At 45.4% G+C, this 25,648-nt stretch overlaps 1 protein-coding gene across 1 annotated transcript in view; it reads left to right on the plus strand.

Moving 5' to 3' along the window:
- Positions 1 to 1,129: 1,129 nt before the first annotated feature.
- LOC146577968 (protein NLRC3-like) overlaps positions 1,130 to 25,648 on the plus strand; it is a 43,913-nt gene continuing 19,394 nt past the window's right edge. Inside the window, exons 1-3 of the mRNA XM_085268455.1 lie at positions 1,130 to 1,317; positions 2,491 to 2,734; positions 23,401 to 25,177. Coding sequence (XP_085124581.1) covers positions 2,497 to 2,734; positions 23,401 to 25,177 — 2,015 coding nt within the window. The 5' untranslated portion in view covers positions 1,130 to 1,317; positions 2,491 to 2,496. The remainder of the gene's footprint in view (positions 1,318 to 2,490; positions 2,735 to 23,400; positions 25,178 to 25,648) is intronic.

The following is a 25,648-nucleotide window of genomic DNA, read 5'->3' on the forward strand; positions in this document are numbered from 1 at the left end:
AACGGGGATGAGTCTGCCTACAGGAGGGAGGTTGAACGTCTGGTGTCCTGGTGCAGCCACAACAACCTGGTGCTGAATGCCCAGAAGACAGTGGAGATTATTGTGGACTTCAGGAAGCACACAGCCCCACTCCCCCCCATCATCCTGACTGACACCCCCATCACCTCTGTGGACTCATTCCGCTTCCTGGGTACCACCATCACCCAGGACCTGAAGTGGGAGCCCACCATCACCTCCGTCATCAAGAAAGCCCAGCAGAGGATGTACTTCCTGAGGCAGCTGAAGAAATTCAACCTGCCAACACGGACGATGATGCAGTTCTACACTGCAATCATCGAGTCCATCCTCACCTCCTCCATCACCGTGTGGTACGCTGGAGCCACTATCAGGGACAAACAGAAACTGCAGCGTGTTGTGCGCTCTGCTGAGAAGGTGATTGGCTGCAGACTCCCATCTCTGCAGGACCTGTACACCTCCAGGACACTGCGGCGTGCAGCTCAGATCTCAGATGACCCTTCTCACCCTGGACACAGTCTGTTTGACCTGCTCCCCTCAGGCAGGAGGCTCCGGTCCATTCGCACCAGAACCTCTCGCCATAAGAACAGTTTCTTCCCCTCTGCTGTTGGACACATGAACAATAACCATATGACTGTCCCCGCCACTAACACATGACCCTACGCTGTGTCACTGCATCATTCCATGTTTGGCACTGATCACCACCTGCACTAATGTATATATCTTTCTACGTAGCACTCTTAATTCTTATTCTCATGTATATATCTCATGTATATCTCATGCACATATCTTTCTACGTAGCACTTTTAATTATTATTCTTATTTTTATATTTTTATGACAGTATGTTTGCACTGAAGCACCGCAGCAATTTCCTAATGTTGTAAACCTGCTCAACATTTGGCAATAAACCCTTTCTGATTCTGATTCTGATTCTGATTTATACAAACACTAACTCAGTGGTGGTGCAGTACTTGTACCACAACAGATCCCAAGTGCTGGATTTTGGATGTCTTCTTCCAGTGTTTGTTCACAAGTGTTTTATGAAACAGTTTTAAGTGTGTAAGTGACACTGTCCCTCCCTTTAACTGGAAACACAAACAGATCAAACCAGCTTGTTCCAAGAAGTCAACATTCAGGTTTTAGAGGCTGAGGTGGAGCCTGCTGTGCTCGACAGGAAGTTCTGAGACTTATTGTGTCAGTGTTTGCCGGTGAGGTGATCCAGCTCAGGTGAAGTTAAGTCTTCAGCTCCACTCTGTGAACTCTTGGATCTGTGAGGAGAACCAGGACTCAGCGTCACTGCTGTAAGTCTCTCTGATCATTCAGCTTTCAATTGTCTAGGAAAGTGTTTCTGTTCAACAGGCAGCAAACATTTTCTCCTTGTTACTGCTCACTGACATCTCAGACTGCTCACTCTTTATCAGAACCACTGCAGCTCTCAGACATCACATTCTAAAAACACATATAAGACAAATGCATCATAAGATTTGTGTTTGTGGAGAATTTGTCCTGATCTTTACACCTTCACCTCACCTTCTTTACACCTTGAAGGTTTTACAGAGGACTTTGTACATATTTGTAATATACTATAATGTACTTCAATTCACACAGAGCAATTCTTTCTAACCTCTCAGAGCACTTTGATCACAGTCCACATTCATACAATACAGCACTTTATCCTGAACACTTTGAGCACTCATGTCGCTCACATCAGCAGCCAGTTTAGACTCACCAGTTAACCGAAATCCACACAGCTTCTCCCTCTGGTACAGTGTGTGATATATTACACCTCCGTTTCTCTACAGGGCACTGTGAGACCATTAATCACTGCTGCTGATGTTTGCTGCCTGTCTCTATCAGAAGTGTTTAGATGATGGTTCAAAAACAGAATAAAAATTGAGACGTCATGTAGAGTTGAAATTGTATATGACATGATCTTTTAATGAGTGACTTATGTATATATATATGTATATATTGTGCTATTCTTAGTTAGCGTATTGTCTGTCTTGTCTTAATGTTGGTTTATAATGGGGCACTGTAACAAAAAAATAATTTCCCCAGGGATCAATAAAGTATTCTGATTCTGATTCTGATTCTGATCTACAAGCATAAACTTTACAATCGTGTAAAATTATTGTTGTGCTGAGGACTCATGCGGGCATGCTACTCCATACACAAATACGAAGCAACCTGTCAGCACGTAAAACTATTTTATGATAACAACAAAAACAAATAGAGGGCCATTTTTTTTATAATAGTTTTTTTTGTGTGATTGTTTCCAGGGTCCTGACAGAGACCATTGTATCTTCCTGCTGTGTTAAAATATGATGGTGAACTGAGGATTAAAAACACAGGGTCATAAATCACATATCAGAAACAGACCAGGGTGTAATGTGTGAAAACTGTTGATGAGTCACATGGGACACACTGTTCCATGTTGGCCTTTGCATTGAAAATGTCCTCTCCTGTTTTTATAGAGAAAGATGGAGAAGTCTGTAGATGAACAGCTGCTGGATATTTTGGAGGAGTTGGGTGAGGAGAAGCTGAAAGCCTTCCACAGGTGTCTTCAGGATCCTCAGGTACTTGGTGGTTTTCCAGCCATCAAACAGTCCCAACTGGAGACAGCAGATGAACTGGAGACAGTGGATTTGATCATGGAGACATATACTGATGATGTGATGAAGGTCACCAACTTGATTTTAAAGAAGATAAGAGAAACAGGTACCACAACATCTCCAACAGTAATAAAATACAGCAGTGCCAGTCTTTATAAAACCTTTTTCTTTCTTACTTTTGTTCCACACTATTGATGCCTCCTATTTGAAATTCGTAGGAATAACAGTGGTTACAGTTGAGTAACATTACACGGAAATTGATGTAACTGGACCCAAATACTCGGAGTAATAATGTGTAAATAAAGAGATGTCCACGAGGTAAAAGCAGTTAGTAAGAGTATCGTAATACTTGGGTAACAATATGATAACCTGTGTGAAATAGGGAAATAATGTCTGTGAGTTTGTATCTTTACATGTTTATACAGTTTTACTTGGAATAATCTCATTACAATAATAAGGTGCTACTGGCTGATGTTTTAGCATGTTTGTATATTGTTACCATATAATACATAATGCAATAATACAGAATGTAACTGTTGTGTTTAAAACTTTTGATTATTACATAGAAACACACATGGTAGTTTCTCTGTAATAAGCAGGATTGATGCAAAATCCAAATTGCCTGTTTCCAGTCAATAACATATAATTAACTATTAAAGCAAACAAGACAGTGAAAAGTACCAAAAAGGGTGACCAAAAAACAAGGGGGGACAACCCACCCTTCCCTCCCCACACCATTCCCTTATCCCAGAGTGCTATCAGCTTGTTTTAACCTATGGTGAAGATCACATAAACTCTCTTTTGTTCATAATTTCCAGATACTCAATGAGTGGCCTCCAAATCTGATCCAAGTCGTCCAGTTTGTCATTTATAATAGGCAGATCCTTTCCAGATTAAGAGTATCTGTCAGTCCTGAAATCAAGGTTTTCAGAGAGGGCACTTCCTATCCCTTCCATAGCAGGAAAATCAGTCTCTTTGCAAACATTAGGCCATAGGACAGGAGGGAAGTCTGTGCACGCTTAAGTTTTTCAGATTGTTCCGACAGTCCAATAAGAATCAAAATGGGGTCAGGGTCTAATTGCACATCAAAAAGTTTGGAAAAAAAGTAAAACACAGAAACCCCAAAACATTGTAACTTGGTACACATTACAACACTTTTAAGCAGATCAGCTTCTGCACATTGACATTTATCAGAAATTGGTGACGTTTCAGGAAATATCTCATGTAATCTTGTCTTTGAGTAGTGCAATTTGTGAATAATTTTAAACTGAATTAACCTATGTTGCGCGTTGATAGAGCATGAATTAACATAATGTAGCCCTTTAGCCCAGATATCATTCTGAATTTCCGAGCCTCTTACCCTTTCTCAAGCTGATTTTATTTTACCCGTATCCTTCTGTCACAGTGACTGTAATATCTCATATAAAAAACCAACAGCATGCTTTTCTTTTATACAATCCACCAGGCATTGATCAAGCTTACCTGCAGTTGCAGACTCAAATTTTTGGAGTTTTAGTATGTAGTGGTTAGACTACATGCCTTTGGAACCCAGGATCGCAAGTTCGATTCCTGCCTGGGGTGTCTGTATCCAGTAAGTATCCTTAGTATCCTAAGGCTAGACCCCCTATGCTAAGCGAGCCTACCGCAGACATGAGCGAGACAGATAAATATGAAGGCATGCTGGCTGAAAAGTGGGCTACTGGAACAAGAAGGCATCGGTGGGCAAGAGACGAAAACAGGGCGTTGTTGGAATGCTACTACGCAAGTAACCCCGGCGGAAGGGGCTACATGAATAGGATGACGGACCTATGGATTCTTCGATACCAACATCCACAATGACGGCAAAACAACTAGTAGCTCAGTGTTCCAACAGGACGCCAGGTCAGGGGGGAGATATCATCACCCCCACCCGAGATTGGGTACATAGCCCCAAGTGCGATAGGACTGTTGAGTGCGAGAGGAACTGACCTACAATACAGCAGCAGTGATCAGTGAGATGCTTGGCTACAAGTTGAACAGCCACAAGGGGCAGTACCCTCCATGGAGAAGGGCAAGATGCATAAGAAATACAGCAAGCTGTCCATACCTGAGGCCTTGGAAACTGCCAAGCAAAGACTCACAGCCTTGGCCAGCCGCTTGAGGAGGTACACCAGAGAGATAGAAGGCAGGAGAATAAACCAGCTGTTCTCTAGGAATTGGAGGGGGGGGGGGAAGCAGATGGGATATTGCACAGGAATGAGCAGCAGTACAAACTAAACAGTACAAAAGGTTTTTTTTGTGGCAGTTGTTACAGTATTGCACTTTTTAAAATATAAATAAATAAAGTGAAGTGACCAGTGCAGATTAAACAGAGTAGCTTCTGAGTGCGTCCTGTGGACTGTGTTGTTTGTGTGTTTAAGTGTTGTGGTTGATGGTAGAAACTGTGTTTAAGTCTTGTAGTCCAAGCAGACAGACTCCTGTAACGTCTGCCAGATGGTAACAAGAACAGCTGATGTGCTGGGTGGCTGTGGTCCTTGATGATGCTGTGAGCTTTACGGAGGCAACGCTGGAGATAAATGTCCTGAATGGCAGGAAGCCTCGTGCCAGTGATGTGCTCTGCTGCCTTCACCCTCTGTAGTGATTTACGGCTGCTGGCAGAGCAGCTTCGTACAAAACTGTGATGCAGCTCATCAGCAAGCTCTCGATTGCACACCTGTAAAAATTTGAGGTGATGTTGGCGTTCATGCCAAACTTCCTCAGCCTTCTCAGGAAGTAAAGCCGCTGGCGAGCTTTCCTGATAGCAGTGTCTGTGTGAAGCAGTGTCTGTGTGAAGGGTCCAGGAGAAGTCTCGGTGATGTTGACTCCAAGGAACTTGAAGCTGCTGACCCTTTCGACCTTGACACTGTTTATGTGGATGGGCTGGTGTTCCCTGACTGGTCGAGAGTCAGGTTATTTTCCAGACACCACTCGTACAGCACCATCACCTCCTCTCTATAGGCCGTCTGATCATTGTCTGTGATGAGGCCTATGATGGTTGTGTCATCCGCAAACTTGATGATGATGTTGGAATCGTGTTTGGCAACACAGTCGTGTGTGAGCAGGGAATATAGGAGGGGGCTAAGCTCACAACCCTGTGGCGTACCTGTGTTTAGGATGAGTGGTGAGGAGGTGTGCTTACCAACTCTCACCACCTGGGGCCTGTTTGTGAGGAAGTTTAGAATCCATCTGCAGATCGGTGTTCCCAGCCCAAGGTTGACGAGCTACAAAGCAAGTTTTGAGGGGATGATGGTGTTAAATGCCGAGCTGTAGTCGATGAAGAGCATCCTTGCATATGTATTCCCTTTTTCCAGGTGAGTGAGGGTGGTGTGCTTTGCCAGGGCGATGGCATCCTCTGTGGCTCTGTTTGTCCAGTAGGCAAACTGAAGAGGGTCCAGTGTGTCAGGGAGGGAGGAGCAGATGTGACCTTTGACCAGCCGCTCCAGGCACTTCATGATGACGGATGTCAGTGCAACAGGACGGTAGTCATTCAGACAGGAGACCACTGATTTTTTGGGAACAGGAATGATGGGGGATGCTTTGAGGGACGTGGGGACCACTGACTGTCTCAGGGAGAGGTTGAAGATGTTGGTGAACACCTCTGCCAGCTGTTGTCTGCGTCAAAACGAGCATAGAAGTTGTTGAGCTCGTCTGCGAGAGATGCAGTGGGCTGAACACTGACTGTGTTGACCTTCTTGTAGTCAGTGATGCAGTCAGTCCATTCCACAGTCGCCTGGTGTCAAAGCTGTGGTAGCTGGACTCCATTTTGTCCCTGTAGTCCTTTCTGGCCTTTTTTATGGACTTCCGGAGGTCGTACCTGGCTGCTTTATATGCATCAGCATCCCCGGAGTTAAAGGCAGAGCTCCGCACTTTTAGCTTGGCGCGAACGTCTTTATTTACCCAGGGTTTCTGATTTGGATATATGCAGACAGTGGTTTTTGTGATGATATCATCCATGCACTTTCCAATATATCCAATGACAGAGTCTGTGACTTCATTGATGTTGCCATCAGCTGCATCCACAAATATCTGCCAGTCAGTTGTGTCAAAGCAGTCCTGTAGGACCTCCTCAGCCTCATTGTCCCATTTGTAGATGACCCTGGAAGCTGGTTTTTCCTGCTTCAGCCTTGGTCTTGTTAAGGGTTCAAATATTGAGGGTGAGTACAAAAACAACGATGGTCCAGCAGAGTTGGTCAAACAATGATTTTAATGAAACACACGCAGCGTGGGGAGATGTACACTTCACACACCAGCTGTAGATCTCCGCCCCCAGAACTACACATCCATTGTTTTAAAGCATCAGGGTAGGATTTATGACGCCCCCTTCATACGTCAACACGGATACAATACATGCATTTTCAAAACCACAAATGTTCTGTTAGCAACTTTTGACACAGTTAGAAAAGAAAATTTTCTTCGCCTCCAAGCCAGGTGTTTCCTGTCGCTGCCAGACGCTCGCTTATCGTCTGGAACATCAGCAGCACGTCCTACAACAAACTTGTCACTTATGCAGGCACAATTTTGCAGTTACAGCGTTTTCCAAAGTATTATTTGAACTCTCGCCTACCCCTGAATCTAACTGCTGTGTAAGTGTGCATGTTGTTTCCTGTCAAGAGTTGAGCCTTCCTTATACAACCCAATATAATCAGCATATAAACATTTAAGATTATAAAAAAGGCATTCAAAGGCATTTAAGATTGTAAATTTAAACTCAACAGTTTAAAGTGGTTATAACTGCACCTGTAATAAAGGCTAATTGGGTGCCAATATGTTTAAACATCTGAATGCAATATCAATGCTGTAAATTACTGTATGTTATTAATGCAATGGTAGTGATGATAGTTATGAATAGTGGCAGTAAAATAATTTCTTTAATCCCACAGTCTGTATGCAGGCAGCAGCAGTATGGAACAATGGTCTGCCTTGCCAAAAGCTCTGTGGGGGAGGGGTTTGTAGCACTCTTTGAAGCTAACAATGGTCCAGTGTTTGATCACCTCTTGTGTGGAAGGAGATGTGCTGATAGTATTTGGGGAGAACCTTCTTCATGTTGGCTCTGTTGAAGTCTCCCAGCACAATAAAGGCAGCTTCTGCATTTTTGTTCCCAAGTCCAATAGTGATGTCATACAGTTCGTCGATAGCCGTAGCTTTATCAGCATGTGGGGGAATGTAAACAGCTGAAAGGAGAAATGAACACAGACCCTCCCCTAGCCCCGCTGCACGCAGCCGCGAGGAAACAGTCAGAAAAGAGCCCCCAACCGGACATGACCGCTACCCCGGGTTGAGCCCCCCAAGGAAGATGCTTCCGGGGAACCCCCCGACGCCCTAAGCCTGTCCCTATCCCCACACCAATCACAACATTGAAGGCGGGACCAAACTATGACCCCCCCACCCCCACTAGGTGATGGAGCTGATCAAAGGAGCCCAGAGCAATTGATCTGATGTGGTGGCAGAGGCTGTATCAAAACTAATGTAATCTAATAGATAATTTCTATATTGGTTAGAATTAAGATTATTTTTATTTTTCCAGTTCATGAGGACTGTTTTCTTGGCTATGCATAGGGCAGTGAAAACCATATGGGCTATATTGTTTTCTGAAGTGACATTATCTAAGCTGCCCAGTAAACACACTAAGGGGGAAGTTGGAATGTTACATTTCAGACACTTTGATAAGTCTTCACATATCTCGCGCCAAAACTTCTGAACTGGTGGACAGAACCAAAGAGCGTGAATGTAATTGTCTGGTGTATTGCTTTGACAGTGTGAGCAGTTGTTGGAGGATGTAAAGCCCATCTTGAACATCCGATGACCTGTATAGTGCACTCTATGTAGTATTTTGTATTGTATTAATTGCAGACTGGGATTTTTAATCAATTTAAAAGTTTTTAAGCATACCTGAGACCAGAAGTTTTGGTCTAAACTGACTGATAAATCTGCTTCCCACTTTGCAATAGGAAGGGATATTGATTCATCTAATTTAGATAGTGTTCTGTATATTTTAGATAATAATTTGGGGGATTTAAGAGTAAGGAAATGTACCACACTTGGTGGTGTTTGTAATTCAACTTGACTGAGGTTAAATTTCTTTTTTATTATGAATTTAATTTGTTGATATTCTAAAAAAATTTTCTTGTTGATCCCATATTGTGCAACTAGTCTGTCAAATGGGATAAATTCTGTTCCCTCTAATATATGTTCTAAGTATTTAATTCCTTTACAACTCCATTCTGGGAAATTAATCATATTATTGTTTTGTAATATGTCAGGGTTAATCCAGATAGGTGTACGTTTGCATGGGATTAGTGAAGACTCCGTTATTTTTAGAAACTCCCACCATGCTGTCAGAGAGAAGCTGATGTTGATACTTTTAAAGCATTCATGTCTTTTGATGTTTGAGCTAATAAAAGGTAGGTCTGAAATCTCTAGATCCTTGCATAGTGCCTGTTCAACATTTAGCCAGGGCTCATCTAAGAAGGTATGTTTTGACCATTCTGAGATGAACTGAAGCCTGTTGGCTAAGAAGTATTGGTGAAAATTAGGCAGATCTAATCCTCCTCTATCCTTGGTTCTTTGTAGCGTTTTTAAGCTGATACGCGGGGGTTTATCGTTCCAAAGGAATTTGGAAATATATGAATCCAGAGATCTGAACCAATCTTGTGATGGTTTGTTAGGGATCATCAAAAATAAGTAATTTTGTCACGGCCCAGCAGCACGAGGGAACAGGGATGGACACAGGCGCAGAAACCAACCCGGAAGCGAGGTGACAGAAAACAAATGATTTATTTCCGCCCACAGGTAAACAAAGGTGAAACACAAAGCGACGCCACCACACTAGTGGCGCGTAGGATTCGTCGGGGATAATGAGGGCGACCTAGACACCTCTAGGAGACGGCTGAACAGCGGGGACAGCGGGGAGGTAGAAACAGGACTAGGTAGGGACCGGGGGCATTGGTTTCAGATGGAGGGGACAGGTGGAGCGGAAAATCCGGAAGCGGTCGAGGCGTGGGGAGGCAGGCAGGTGAGCGGTGGGCCGGCAGGCCACGTTGTGTAAGCAGCAGGCAGCCCAGGTCCAGGAGGACGGGAGCGAGGGGAACAAGATCTCCACTCCGGGTGCTATCTCTGAGGACAAGAAAAGACAGGTGAGTCATCACACGGCGTTAAGACAAGGTTTAGGATGCTCCACTGAACTAACATGGGAATAGCAGATACTAAGGCGATGAGTGGTTGAGAGCGCAGGTCTGATATACCGCTGGCACGATTGCTCACAGGTGGTCAGCCAGGGAGGGGCAACCGGACTCCGCCTAAAGGAGGAGGAGCCGCTGTCTGAGACCTGCAGGTGCCCAACCAGACCATGACACCACCCCCCCCCTCAAGGGTCGCCTCTCGGCGACCGGCCTCTGTAGAACGCCGAAAGCAAGGCGGGGTCGAGAATCCGGGACCGGGGAACCCAGGACCTCTCCTCCGGCCCGTACCCCTCCCAGTCGACCAGGAACTGCCTGCCCCTTCCCCGGCGGCGTACGTCCAGGATGCGGCGGACCGTGAAGGCAGGATTCCCACCGATGAGCCGGGCGGGCGGCGGGGCATCAGGAGGCGGGCACAACGGACTCACCACAACCGGCTTGACTTGGGAGACGTGGAAGGTCGGGTGGACCCGTAACGAGGAGGGCAACTTTAGCCTGACCGCGGAGCGGCCAACCACCCGCTCCACCTCAAAAGGACCGATGAAGCGTGGGGCCAACTTGCGGGAGTCCGTCCTGAGGGGAATGTCTCTGGCGGATAGCCACACCTTCTGTCCCTGGGCGTAGGCAGGTGCCGCCCTGCGGCGGCGATCCGCGTAGCGGTGCTGGCGGGCGACGGACCGGCCCAAGGCCCGGCGGGTGCGCGACCACACCCGTCGGCAGCGTTGCAGATGGTGCTGGACGGAGGGGACCTCAAGGTCGGTCTCGCGCTCCGGAAAAAGGGGTGGCTGGTAGCCGAGAGAGGCCTCAAAAGGCGAGAGACCCGTCGCTGACGAGGTGAGGGAGTTGTGTGCGTACTCCGCCCACGGCAATAACGATGACCAGGAAGCCGGGTTGGAGGCAGCGACGCAGCGGAGAGTGGCCTCCAATTCCTGGTTGAGGCGTTCAGTCTGACCATTAGTCTGAGGGTGGTGTCCAGAGCTCAAACATGGCTTCGCTCCCAGGGATGTACAGAACGCCCTCCAGACCTGCGATGTAAATTGTGGTCCCCTGTCTGAGACGACCTCCGTGGGTATCCCGTGCAGCCTAAACACATGGTCGACTAGCAGATTAGCGGTTTCAGTGGATGTGGGGAGTCTCTCGAGGGCGACAAAGTGAGCTGCTTTGGAAAACCTGTCGACCACAGTGAGGATCGCGGTCTTGCCAGAAGAAACACGTAGACCAGTAACGAAATCCAAAGAAATATGCGACCAGGGGCGCCGTGGAATAGAGAGAGGCTGCAGCAACCCAGCCGGGCGTTGCGTGTTAGATTTGCCCCTAGCACAAACACAGCAGGCGGCCACATACTCCTTGACATCTTTATCAATAGACCCCCACCAGAAATACCTTTTAATGAGGGCACTCGTCCGCGCGCCTCCTGGATGGCAGGAGAATCTCCCCTTGTGGACCCAGTCGATCACTTTGGAGCGGGCTGCCTTAGGGACAAAGCGGCGGTCAGGGGGCCCCGTGCTGGGGTCCGGCTTGGTCTCCAGTGCCCGACGGATGTCCTAATCCCCACCTCCCACGTGAGGGAACCAACCTTGACGCTCGCAGGGAGGATGGTGGACACGGTGGACGACTCCCCCGCGGCGTCAAACTGCCGGGAAAGGGCATCCGGTTTCACGTTGCGGGACCCTGGGCGGTAAGAGATTGAAAAGTTAAATCGACTGAAAAACATGGACCAGCGTGCTTGACGTGAGTTCAGTCTCTTGGCTGCACGAATGTACGTCAGGTTTTTGTGATCTGTCCACACTATGAATGGGTGCTCCGCCCCCTCGAGATAGTGCCGCCACTCCTCCAAGGCCAGCTTCACAGCCAACAGTTCCCTATCCCCCACGTCGTAATTCCGCTCAGCAGGTGATAAGCGACGGGAGAAAAAGGCGCACGGATGGAGTTTGGACGCCGTGCCAGAGCGCTGAGATAACACCGCCCCCACCCCGATGTCAGATGCATCCACCTCGAGAATAAACGGTCTTCCGGGGTCGGGGTGAACCAAAACCGGCGCCGAGGTAAACAGTGCCTTTAACTTGGTAAACGCTGCTCCGGCCTCCTGGCTCCAAATAAAAGGGAGCTTCGGTGACGTCAGCCGGGTCAGCGGCGCTGCTACCTGGCTGTAGTTCCTGACGAAGCGCCGGTAGAAGTTTGCAAAGCCCAAGAAGCGCTGCAGATGCCGCCGGGACGCAGGTACGGGCCACTGCACGACTGCCGTGATCTTAGCCGGGTCAGTCTTCACCTGCCCCCCCGCGAGGACGTAGCCCAGGAAGGAGACGGAAGGTGAGTGGAACACGCATTTCTCCGCCTTGACGTACAATTTGTTCTCCAGCAACCGCTGCAGCACGGCTCTGACGTGCGCCCGATGCTCCACCACGTCTTTGGAAAAAATCAGAATATCGTCGAGATAAACGAAGACGAAGCGGTCTAGGAAATCTCGCAGGACATCGTTCACCAGGTTTTGAAAGACCGCCGGGGTGTTTGTGAGACCGAAGGGTATCACTAGATATTCGAAGTGCCCCAAGTGAGTGTTAAAAGCGGTTTTCCACTCGTCGCCCTCCCTGATTCTGACGAGGTGATATGCGTTCCTGAGGTCTAACTTGGTAAAAATGGTGGCACCGTGAAGCGGCTCAAAGGCGGAACTGATCAGCGGCAATGGGTATTTGTTTTTTATTGTTATGTCATTAAGCCTCCTGTAATCAATACAGGGACGGAGCGAGCCGTCCTTCTTACCGACAAAGAAGAATCCGGCCCCGACAGGCGAAGAGGAGGGTCTGATGATGCCGGTCGCCAGGGAGTCCTTTATGTACTTTTCCATGGCTGCCTTCTCAGGATGAGACAGATTGTAAAGGCGGCTCGTGGGTAGGGCGGAGCCCGGTAACAACGTAATGGAACAGTCATATGGCCTGTGCGGGGGCAGTGCTTGGGCTTTGTCCTTGTTAAAAACCTCCCTCAGATCGTGGTACACTGACGGTACGACAGAAAGGTCCACGTCAGCACTCGCGTCACGTGCGGGCTCGGCAACGGCTGACGGCGGGGCTGAGACGAGACAATTGGCATGGCAAAATGGGCTCCAACTTATAACTTTTTGCCCAGCCCAATCCAGATGTGGGTTATGTAGCTTTAGCCAGGTGAAACCAAGGACGATGGGGATGCTGGAGGAATGGAACGTCAGGAAGGGGAGCCTTTCCCTATGGTTGCCTGAGGCGACTATAGTAACAGGAGCGGTACGGTGAGTGATGTGGGAGAAAACTTGGTTATCCAGTGCTTTAACTGGGAGGCTAGACTCCCAACTCGAACAGGGGAATATTCAGTTGCTTGGCTAGTTTCATATCGATGAGACTCTGCTCAGCGCCCGAACCGATTAACGCCCGGGACGTGTGGGTTGCGGAGCCAAGCAAGAGCGTAACCGGCAACAGGAAGCGGGGCTTGGAATCACTATAGGTACCGCCCACCCGTATCCCCGGACTTACCGGCGGGCGTCCCCTTTTCCCTTCTCCGGACAGGCGGCAATGAAATGCTCCGCGGAACCGCAGTAAAAACATGAACGAGCGCGGCGACGTCTCTCCCTCTCTTGCGGAGACAGCCGGGATCGCCCGAGCTGCATGGGTTCCGGTTCCGGGTCAGCCCTCTCCCCAGCGACTGGGGCTGATGGCTGAACCGGAAGCGGTGACGGGGGAATGTAAACAGGTGACGCACGCTGCACTGGCCGACGGGTACTGGAGTTCCTCTCCCGCTCTCGCTCCCGCAGTCTGTTGTCAATGCGAAGCGAGAGCGTGGCTAACTCCTCGAAGGTAGCCGGTTCGTCACGGGACGCTAGCTGGTCCTTCATGCCCTCGTTAAGCGACTGCGAGTAGACTCCCTGAAGGGCTTTATCGGGCCAGCCGACTGCCGCTGCGGCGGTGCGGAAGTCGATCAAGTAGTCCGCGATGCTACGGCGGCCCTGGCGGAGATTTAACAGCCGGCGAACCGCACTGCCCACCGAGACGGGGTGGGCAAAAGTCCTTTTGAATTCGCCGAGAAAAGCATCGTAGCTACAGGACGGCAACGGGTGTACGCTCAGGTAAGCCTCGGCCCAATTCAGGGCTCGGTCGCGCAGTTTCCCGATTATATAAGAAACTCGAACTGTGTCCGAAACGAAAGAGCGGGGCGAACGTCCGAACGCCAGCTCGCACTGTAAGAGAAAACCGCTACAGGCCCCTGGGTCACCCGCATACGGCTCCGGCTCCGGGGAGGCCGCGTCGCGAAACAGGTGACCCCGCTGGGGCTCGGGATCCGCCGCGGGCTGAGGCAACGGCGCGGTCGGGGCGGGCAGCGCTGAGCTACCGGCGGCGGGTTCCGACTCCGCCGAGGGTTGAAGGGACTGAATGTCGGATTGCATTTTAGCCTGCTCGTCTGTGAGTGTGTGCACTTGAGCCAGTAGGTACTGCAGCGTCTGTTCGTGGCTACCGATAATAGCCCCCTGCTTACTTATCGCTACGCGGGCTGGGTCCGCTGTGTCCATATAACTGGCCTGAGTATACTGTCACGGCCCAGCGGCACGAGGGAACAGGGATGGACACAGGCGCAGAAACCAACCCGGAAGCGAGGTGACAGAAAACAAATGATTTATTTCCGCCCACAGGTAAACAAAGGTGAAACACAAAGCGACGCCACCACACTAGTGGCGCGTAGGATTCGTCGGGGATAATGAGGGCGACCTAGACACCTCTAGGAGACGGCTGAACAGCGGGGACAGCGGGGAGGTAGAAACAGGACTAGGTAGGGACCGGGGGCATTGGTTTCAGATGGAGGGGACAGGTGGAGCGGAAAATCCGGAAGCGGTCGAGGCGTGGGGAGGCAGGCAGGTGAGCGGTGGGCCAGCAGGCCACGTTGTGTAAGCAGCAGGCGGCCCAGGTCCAGGAGGACGGGAGCGAGGGGAACAAGATCTCCACTCCGGGTGCTATCTCTGAGGACAAGAAAAGACAGGTGAGTCATCACACGGCGTTAAGACATGGTTTAGGATGCTCCACTGAACTAACATGGGAATAGCAGATACTCAGGCGATGAGTGGTTGAGAGCGCAGGTCTGATATACCGCTGGCACGATTGCTCACAGGTGGTCAGCCAGGGAGGGGCAACCGGACTCCGCCTAAAGGAGGAGGAGCCGCTGTCTGAGACCTGCAGGTGCCCAACCAGACCATGACAAATTTATTTTTGGCAAGATCATCATTTTTATAGTGGCGACCCTTCCCATGAGTGATATGGGTAAAGATTTCCATCTAGTCAGATCGCCTTCTACTTTCTTTAGAAGTGGGATGTGGTTTAATTTAGTTAAGTCTGAAAGCTTAGGAGAAATATTAATACCTAAATATTTAATATTTCTGGATTGCAGTGGGGCAGAGGAAGAATTATGGAAGGAGCAGTTAATGGGGAGAACTGTAGATTTTGGCCAGTTAATTGAATAATCTGAAACTCTTGAAAACCAGTTTATTAGAGTAATTACCTCAGAGAGGTTGGTTTGTGTGTTTTGCAGAAAAAGCAACACATCATCCGCATAGAGACTGATTTTATGTTCTATGTTCTTACATTTTATGCCCTTAATTGTTGTAGCCTTTCTAAATGCTGCTGCTAGAGGTTCGATAAAAATTGCAAAAAGTGAAGGGGAGAGTGGGCATCCCTGTCTGATGCCCCTCAGGAGACAGAAGCTGGAGGATGTCTGGTCATTTGTTCTGATACGAGCTGTTGGGGAATTGTATAATATTCTTATCCAGTTTATAAAAGAGTTTCCAAAACCAAATTTGTGTAAAAATTTCCAGTTAACTCTGTCAAATGCTTTTTCTGCATCTAGAGATAATATTATGGTTTCGATGTTTTTATCGTATGAGTAGTCTATTAAATTAAGTAATCTACGAGTGTTTGTTGAGGAGTGCCGACCTTTTATGAAACCAGTTTGGTCAGGATGAATTAAGAGGGGGGTTATTTTCTCTAATCTCTTTGAGAGAGCTTTGCAGATTATTTTAAGGTCTACATTTAAAAGAGAAATTGGACGATAGCTTGAGGGAAATAAAGGATCTTTGCCTGGTTTTAGCAGGAGACTAATGTTGGCAGAATTCATATTTGGTGGTAGTCTGCCATTTTCCTCGATTTCCTGCAACATGCCGTGGAATACTGGTGCCAGAATTGTCCAGAATTCTTTGTAGAATTCTGCAGGGAAGCCGTCTGGACCTGGAGCCTTATTATTGGGCATACTTATCAGGGCTTCCTGGAGTTCACTTGGTGTCAGTGGCGAATCCAGTTCCATTGCTTGACTGTCTAGTAATTTTGGAAGAGTTACGTTGTCAAGAAACTGATCAATTTCATTTTTAGACAGGTTTATTTGTGGTGTATATAAAGTTTTATAGAAATCCGTAAAAATGTTGTTTATTCTTCCAGGGTCATATATTGTGTTCCCCGATAAATCTTTAGCAGCACATATAGTTGTTTTTTCTTTATTTATTTTTAGCTGGTTAGCTAGAAATCGACCTGATTTGTTACTGTGTTCAAAATTCTGCAAGCGAAGTCTTTGTATAAGGAATTGTGTTTTTTTATTAATAATTTTATCTAATTCTAGTTTTGTTTTGCATATTTTGTTCATTCTTTCTTGATCTTGGTGGGACGCGTAGGCTTCTTCTAAGGATTTGATGTTTTTTTTCTAATTCCTAAATATTTTTGTTTTCTTCTTTCTTTTTGTGTGATGAGAAAGAAATTATTTTACCTCTCATCACAGCTTTTCCTGCTTCCCATAGAACAGAAGCTGATGTTCCGGGAGTGTCATTATAGTCTAAATATGAAGTCCATTCCTTTTTAAAATATTTAATAAAGTCTTCATCTTTGAGTGGCGATGTATTGAATCTCCAGTTTTTACTTGGTGTAGCGTTCTTCTTATGTATTAGTGTTACAGATACAGAAGCATGATCGCTGACAGCTATAGGATGAATCTCAGTGTCTGTAATGTCACTCAGCAGTGAGCTGCTGACCAAAGAATAATCCAGACGAGAGCAGGAGTGATGAACATGTGAGAAGAAAGAATATTCCTTACTGTTGGGGTGAAGGGAGCGCCATGCATCGCAAAGGCCATAGTCACTCATATACTGTTTGATTATATTTGTGGACTGCCAATTACGCCGAGTTCCTGTTGTGTTGAGCCTATCCATTTCTTGATCACTCCTGTCCTGCAGCAGCTTCATTGGCTCCCGGTCAAATACCATATCAATTTCAAAATACTCTTGTACACATTGAAGGCTATTCATCATCTCGCTCCATATCCCTCTGATCTGGTTCAGATCACTGCCCCATCTCGTTGTCTCAGATCTACTTCTTCCCTTTCACTCTCCGTCCCCTCCCACCGTCTTGCCACCATGGGGAGCAGGGCTTTCAGCTGCTCTGCTCCTCAACTCTGGAATTCCCGACCTCCTGATTTAAGAAATATCTTTTGCTTCTCTCTCTTTAAGTCCCAACTCAAAACTCACTTGTTCAAAATAGCTCATCCCACATAACCTCTCCACTCTGCTATTTTAAATTTGTTTTATGTTTTATGCTTTTATGATTGTGTAAACTGTTTGCTTTTATGTTGCTTTTATTATTCTACCTTGTACAGTGTCCTTGAGTGTTCTGAAAGGTGCTTTCAAATAAAATGTATTATTATTATTATTATTATTATTATTATTATTATTATTATTATTATTATTATTATTATTATTGCATATTAGCTGTGAAGTAGTAGTTTTTAAAGTCTGGTAATGCTATGCCACTATACATTTTCTCTTTACAAAGGGGTGCCTTTTTTATCCTGTGGCTCTTGTAATTCCAGATAAAAGGGAGAAGGACTGAGTCCAATTTCTGAAAGAATGTAGCTTTCACATACACAGGGATATTTTGAAAAAGATATAGGAGATGGGGGAGGCAGATAATTTCAATAGCATTCACCCTGCCTATCAAGGAAAGTGCGAGTGAATTCCAAAATTCAACCTCATTTTTAAATGTATCCAAAGTTCTCACAAAATTAGCTTCATATAATGACTTGTGTGACTTAGTAACCTCGATCCCCAAATGTGACAATTTTTCTGAAGCTATTTTAAAGGGAAGTCCATTGAGTAATTAAGATTACCACATTTAATTGGCATCAATTTGCTCTTATTAAATTCAGTTCTTTTGAATTCTTTTGGTGGCAGAAACAGACTGGCCTCAGAGTGGTCAAAGCTCAAAAAATAATCTTTATTTTACATTTCCGGAAATGGAGACCGAGCACACGCAGACACAAGCTCAGGTCTGAATGCAGTAGCACCCAGCATGGTTATATTTCTGCAGCACATCACACACACACTCAGTTAGTTCCTCTTTCTTTTTTGTGTCTGATTTCCTGTGCAGCTCTGCACTAAACTTCCCATCTCTAAAGTCTGTTGCCAGGGCAACCTGTCACCCTCTGACCTAGTTTTTGTCTCGTCTGAGCTTGGTTTCTAAAGGCCTCTCTTATTAAAATACATAAAACAATATAATCAGAAAATAAGCACTAAAAATATATATTTATTTCGTAACATACCCCCTTTTTAACTAATTGTATTAGCTAACATAATTAAGTGACTGCCTCAATAACTACTGTGAACTAAAAAAAAAAGATATAATTAGCTTTTTCTGGTAAAAGGTCCTACATTACTTTTGTCACTCTTTGGAAACAGCCTCTATAGAGTTAACCCGTTTCCGCTTCCAAAAATTTACTCCTGGTTTCTTCACCCCTTTAATGGGTAGCACATATAGAATAGAATAGAATAGAATAGAATAGAATAGAATAGAATGCTTTATTGTCACTATACGGTTGTACAATGAGATACAGAGCATCTCCTCCTCAGTGCAAACATGCTGGGGGGGGGGGGGGGGGGGGGGCACAGTTCTGCAGCGCTATATACATATGGACAGTGTTAACACAGGGAAAAAATACATCAAAATCCTCAGGGTGCTTAGCAGAGCTCTTTTGGCACAAATCTTCAGCCCAATTAACAGTTTTTCCACACACAATTCTTTCAATGGCATTTTAGCACAATTCACTCTCTCATTTAACAGATCTTCTCACACACACGCTACACCCTTCTCTATTAGACTTTCAAAACAATATACACTTTTGATCATTCATCCAAAGACAGTTTTACACTTCATTTATACATTCACACATTTATAAAGACACCAAATGCCAAGATACATTATTTCCATTACTCAGTATTCAACATTTCCATTACTCAACATCACATCGTCTTCCCTGGTACCAGCGTTCCTACCTTTTCGACTACTTTAAAAGCCTCTAAGGCCCAGGTCTGCCCATCTTGCTGGTCAAACAACGCCATCATCAATAGCGGTCAAATTTCTAGGCCCTATTTAAAAGCGCTCCCCGCAGCTTGACCAGAAGCTCCACTTAACCAGCGTTTCAGTATCCTACTGGTGCCTGAAGCTTTACTTAAAGCTTTACCGGTCACCCGCGTTGAAATGGTCACACCCAAGCCCCACTTTGTCGTTCAATCGGTGCAACAAAAGTGGTACTTGACCACTGATTATTAACGACCGACCTCAGTGGTCACGGGAATCACCCGGGTTCTCCTGTTGCCGCAGGTCTCTAACGCGCGTCTGCAGTAAAGTGTGGGAACCAACCCCGAACCTTTTGCACCCCTGGAGTTCAACTCCAGTCTTAGATTAATTTAAATAACTTTAGAAGCACCACTGTGGACTCTAAGTGCCAGTTTATTTATCTGATACTCGGGTCCCACCCCCTTTCCTTGTCTAAGATAACACAATTGACACACATAACACATCAACTTTAAAATTCACCCCAGCATTAACAACAATAAGTTTTCATCAAATATTCCCTAGACTTTACTTTTTATTTATCACATATTACCGAAAATCACCATGGACATGTCATACTTAACAGATTTTATAATTTACTTTAATTTCACCACTACTGAGCCAATTTAACGGTAAGGATCATTAACTTGGTGACCAGATAATTTAGAATTCATCCAATCTGCACAGTTTGCTTTTCTTTTTTTTGAACAGGCTCTGCCTACCTTTAAATCTTTTTAGACAGGTCTCCTGTTCGCCTCAATTCTGATCGCACCTTAAGCCAAATTTGTCCTCTCAGCCGTAAAAGAATACGGGTCAAGGCACCAATTATTAAATTTCGGTTCTTTTGATTCTTTTAGCGAGAGAGAAAGACTTCCAACTCACAGTGGTGAAGCTCAAAAAATCATTTTTATTGTACATTTCTGGAAACAGAGAACGGTAGACACGAGCACGCACCCACAGTTCTAAAAGCATTGCAAGCTAAAATACGTATATATAGTTCTGCTATAGGTCACACACAGACACACACAGTTTCGATCAAAACAACTCCTTCTGGTCTGACTAATGTGTGTGTTACTTAGTTCTGCTTTTTCTGTCTGGTTTCCTGTATTTTACTAATATGACTCTGCAGCTCTGCACCAAACTTCCTGTTTCTTAAGTTCCCCTTACTGAAGCCTCTGTTGCTAGGTGACCTATCACCCTCTGACCTTCTTTCTCACATCTGGGTCTGGATTTATAAAGGCCTTTATTATTAAAATACACAAAACAATCTAATCAGAAAATAAGAACTAAGAATATATATTTATGTCGTAACACTATCTAATAAAAAGACGTCTATAAAGGAGTGTGTTATGGATCCCAGTGTGTGTTACGACCCCCTCTGCTAGGTGACAGGTGCGGAGAAACATACACAAGCCCTCTCACAAAATCAGAGTAAATAAGGGGTTTCATTGCAAATGTTAAACTGAAAACCATCTGTGCTGTTCAACAGACCACCGGGCAAACAATTAATACACAAAAAAAAAGAAAAGGCACGAATAAAAGCTAAGGATTAACTAAGGAGAGCCAGCAATCACAAGTCTCTGATAAAATATAAAAGATTACTTGTTCTTATCGATTAATAATGCAGAATTATCATATAGAAATAAAAGAAAACTGAAGTTGTGCCATTGGAACATGTTGCCTGGCTGAAGCACTAAAGGACTCGGCGAGAGACATCTGTCTCGCCCTAGCAGCACCTGTCCCTCTCCGCTCCTCCCTTCAGTTTTTCCTCAATATATGCTCGTCATATTCTGTGATATGATTTACAGTGAGGTCTTTGATGAGGTTAGTGGTGTTGCCACAACACCTCACTGTCTTGCCGCATGTATCACAAACCGCGTCTTGGCTGCCACTTCGAGCCTTTACTTGAACTGAGCCTGTGGTCATCCACTTTCTCAATATGTTCCTAACTGTGGAAACAGACAGCTTAAATCTCTGAGACAGCTTTCTGTATCCTTCCCCTAAACCATGATGGTGAACAATCTTTGTCTTCAGGTCATTTGAGAGTTGTTTTGAGACCGCCATGTTGCTACTCTTCAGAGAAAATTAAAAGAGGAGGGACACTTACAGTTGACCCCCTTAAATACTCTTTATCATTATTGGATTCACCTGTGTATGTAGGTCAGGGGTCACTGAGCTTACCGAGCCACTTTGAGTTCCAATAATTAGTTCTACAGGTTTTGGAATCATTAAAATGGCAACAGCGCCCAAATTTATGCACCTGCCTGATTTTGTTTAAACAATTATTGCACACTTTCTGTAAATCCAATAAACTTCATTTCTCAAATATCACTGTGTGTGTCTCCTATATGATATATTTACCTGACATTTTTTATCATAACAACCAACGATTGATACAGGAAAATAATGACTATTAACAGGGTCGCCCAAACTTTTGCATCCCACTGTAGTCTGCTTTTACTGACTGTGACACTAAATGAATGTTAAAATCACCCACAATAATTATTTTATGTGAGCTGAGCACTAAATCAGATAAAAACTCACAAATCAGACAGAAACTCTGTGTAAGGCCCAGGTGGATGATAGATGATAACAAAGAAGATTAGCTTTTGTGTTTTTTGATTTGTTGATTAATTATTAAGTCATGTCTGGTAGTTAGAATGACTCGGGGGTGTTGATTCATTTAAACTAACATAATCATCCTGCTGCAACCAGGTTTCTGTAAGGCAGAGTAAATCAATTTGTTGATCAATTATTAAGTCATGTACTAACAGAGACTTGGAGGAGAGAGACCTAATATTTAATAATCCACATTTCACTGTTTTACTCTTTGGTTCAGATGTGGATACTGTATTGTTCTTTCTTTGTAATTGTTTATGTTTAAGTTGTTTGTTGATGGTTTTAGTTTGTTTTTTGTCTTTTTGGAAGCTGACACAGTCTCTATGGAGATGGTTTTTGGGGGGGTAGCAGGAGGAGAGAAGCTGCAGAGAGGCGTGTAAGACTGCAACTCTGCTTCCTGGTCCCAACTCTGGATAGTGATATTTTGGGGGGTTTAATAAATTTGTCCATATTTCTAGAAATGAGAGCTGCTCCATCCAAAGTGGGATGGATGCCGTCTCTCCTAACAAGTCCAGGTTTCCTCCAGAAGGTTTGCCAATTATCTATGAAGCCCACATCGTTTCTGGGACACCACTCAGACAGCCAGCAATTTAAGGAGAACATGCGGCTAAACATGTCACTCCTGGTCTGATTGGGGAGGGAACCAGAGAAAACTACAGAGTCCGACATTGTTTTGGCAAAGTTGCACACCGATTCAATATTGATTTTAGTGACCTCCGATTGGCGTAACCAGGTGTCATTACTGCCGACGTGAATTATGATTTTACTGAATTTACGTTTACCCTTAGCCAGCAGTTTTAAATTTCCTTCAATGTCGCCTGCTCTGGCCCCTGGAAGACAACTGACTATGGTTGCAGGTGTCTCTAGCTTCACATGTCTGAGAACAGAATCACCAATTACCAGAGTTTGACCCCCGGCGGGTGTGTCGCCGAGTGGGGAAAAACGGTTAGACACATGAACGGGTTGGTGGTGTACCTGGGGCTTCTGTTTAGGACTATGCTTCCTCCTCACCGTCACCCTGCCAGCCAGCCTGTTTCCCTGGCTGCTCGGCACATTCCGCTGAGGGAGAGCAAGTGGGCCCTATGTTACCTTGTTCCCTAACTACAGGGGCCTGACTAGCTACGGGTGTTTCAAGGGTGTGACACCGACCCAGTTGACACCAGTTCTGCAAAGAAGAATGAAAGAAACTGTGTAAAATTAGGTTTACCAAGCTTTAAGCATTATAATCAAAAAGACTTGCAGCTGTAATTGCTGCCAGATGTACTTCCACAAAGAATTGCGGCGAGACTATGAATTATTATGTATGGCAACATTTTATTAGTTTTTAAAACATTAACAAGAATTCCAAGCATGCGTGTCTTACATTGTCATTATGTGGTATTTTATTTTTTTTAAAATTGACCTGAGAAGTGAATTTACCACATTTTGAAAGAATGGATGACAAAATGTGAAATAAGTGAAAGGCTGTGGATACACTTTATCTGTAGCTTCTATGTAGGGACCCTTTTGGTCAGGTAATGTTTTGACTGTTTCTGCCCAGGCATTGATACTGACATGTTAACCGCTTTTGTTTATTATTTCAGAGGCTCTTGAGAAGTGTCAGATTAACTTCAAGTTAGAACTGAAGAAGAAGTTCCAGTGTGTGTTTGAGGGCATCGCTAAAGCAGGAAACCCAACCCTTCTGAATCAGATCTACACAGAGCTCTACATCACAGAGGGAGGGACTGCAGAGGTCAATAATGAACATGAGGTCAGACAGATTGAAACAGCATCCAGGAAACCAGACAGACCAGAAACAACAATCAGACAAGAAGACATCTTTAAAGCCTCACCTGGAAGAAACGAACCAATCAGAACAGTGCTGACAATGGGAGTGGCTGGCATTGGGAAAACAGTCTTAACACAGAAATACAGCCTGGACTGGGCTGAAGACAAAGCCATCCAGGACATCCAGTTCATATTTCCATTCACTTTCAGAGAGCTGAATGTGCTGAAAGAGGAAAAGTTCAGCTTGGTGGGACTTGTTCATCACTTCTTTACTGAAACCAAAGAAGCAGGAATCTGCAGCTTTGAAGACTTCCAGGTTGTGTTCATCTTTGATGGTCTGGATGAGTGTCGACTTCCTCTGGACTTCCACAAAACTACAATCCTAACTGACCCTAGAAAGTCCACCTCAGTGGATGTGCTGCTGATAAACCTCATCAGGGGGAAACTGCTTCCCTCTGCTTGCCTCTGGATAACCACACGACCTGCAGCAGCCAATCAGATCCCTCCTGACTGTGTTGGCATGGTGACAGAGGTCAGAGGGTTCACTGACCCACAGAAGGAGGAGTACTTCAGGAAGAGATTCAGAGATGAGGAGCAGGCCAGCAGCATCATCTCCCACATCAAGACATCACGAAGCCTCCACATCATGTGCCACATCCCAGTCTTCTGCTGGATCACTGCTACAGTTCTGGAGGATGTGCTGAAAACCAGAGAGGGAGGACAGCTGCCAACGACCCTGACTGAGATGTACATCCACTTCCTGGTGGTTCAGGCCAAAAGAAAGAAGATAAAGTATGATGGAGGAGATGAGACAGATCCACACTGGAGTCCAGAGAGCAGGAAGATGATGGAGTCTCTGGGAAAACTGGCTTTTGATCAGCTGCAGAAAGGAAACCTGATCTTCTATGAATCAGACCTGACAGAGTGTGGCATCGATATCAGAGCAGCCTCAGTGTACTCAGGAGTGTTCACACAGATCTTTAAAGAGGAGAGAGGACTGAACCAGGACAAGGTGTTCTGCTTCATCCATCTGAGTGTTCAGGAGTTTCTGGCTGCTCTTCATGTCCATCTGACCTTCATCAACTCTGGACTCAATCTGCTGGAAGAACAACAAACAACGTCCATGTGGTTTAAATCATCTCTCCACCAGAGTGCTGTGAACAAAGCCTTACAGAGTCCAAATGGACACCTGGACTTGTTCCTCCGCTTCCTTCTAGGTCTTTCACTAAACAGCAATCACAATGTTCTACGAGGTCTGCTGACACAGACAGGAAGTAACTCACAGACCAATAAGAAAACAGTCCAGTACATCAAGAAGAAGCTCAGTGAGAATCTGTCTGCAGAGAAAAGCATCAATCTGTTCCACTGTCTGAATGAACTGAATGATCGTTCTCTGGTGGAGGAGATCCAACAGTCCCTGAGTTCAGGAAGTCTCTCCACAGATAAACTGTCTCCTGCTCAGTGGTCAGCTCTGGTCTTCATCTTACTGTCATCAGAAAAAGAGCTGGATGTGTTTGACCTGAAGAAATACTCTGCTTCAGAGGAGGCTCTTCTGAGGCTGCTGCCAGTGGTCAAAGCCTCCAACAAGGCTCTGTAAGTAATATTAAATCAGGCATGATCAGTTCAGAGAACACTTAAAAATACATAAAAATAGGGAATTAAATGATCATCACTCACTTGGTCAACTATGATACCTTTAATGTTTCAGTCCAGCCGGTCAGCATTTCTGAGAGATTTTTGTCTGTAGCTCTTATCAAAGGACAATCCAGACCCAGCCTATAAGACTATGGGCTCTGATCCTTCAGCCCCTCTTATGGGTTCATTATCCTCAGCTTGCTCACTTAGTTCTTTTTTTCTAAAGCATATACCTCAGTTATGTTGTGGAAACTCTTAAATAAAACTGCAACTACCAGCTAAGCGTGTCTTTTGAAGTGAGGTTTATTAAAAGAAAGAAAGATGAAAAACACTGCAGTGGAGAGAACGTTCAGATCAAACACCAAACATTTTTCTGAGGAGGCACACCACCTTGAAATATTTTATATCTGCCAAACACTCTTAAACAAA

Source organism: Mchenga conophoros, linkage group LG3, assembly GCF_057382185.1.
Source record: "Mchenga conophoros isolate Kocher_MC1m ecotype Shallow Benthic linkage group LG3, M_conophoros_male_GT1.1, whole genome shotgun sequence".
Taxonomy (NCBI): domain Eukaryota; kingdom Metazoa; phylum Chordata; class Actinopteri; order Cichliformes; family Cichlidae; genus Mchenga; species Mchenga conophoros.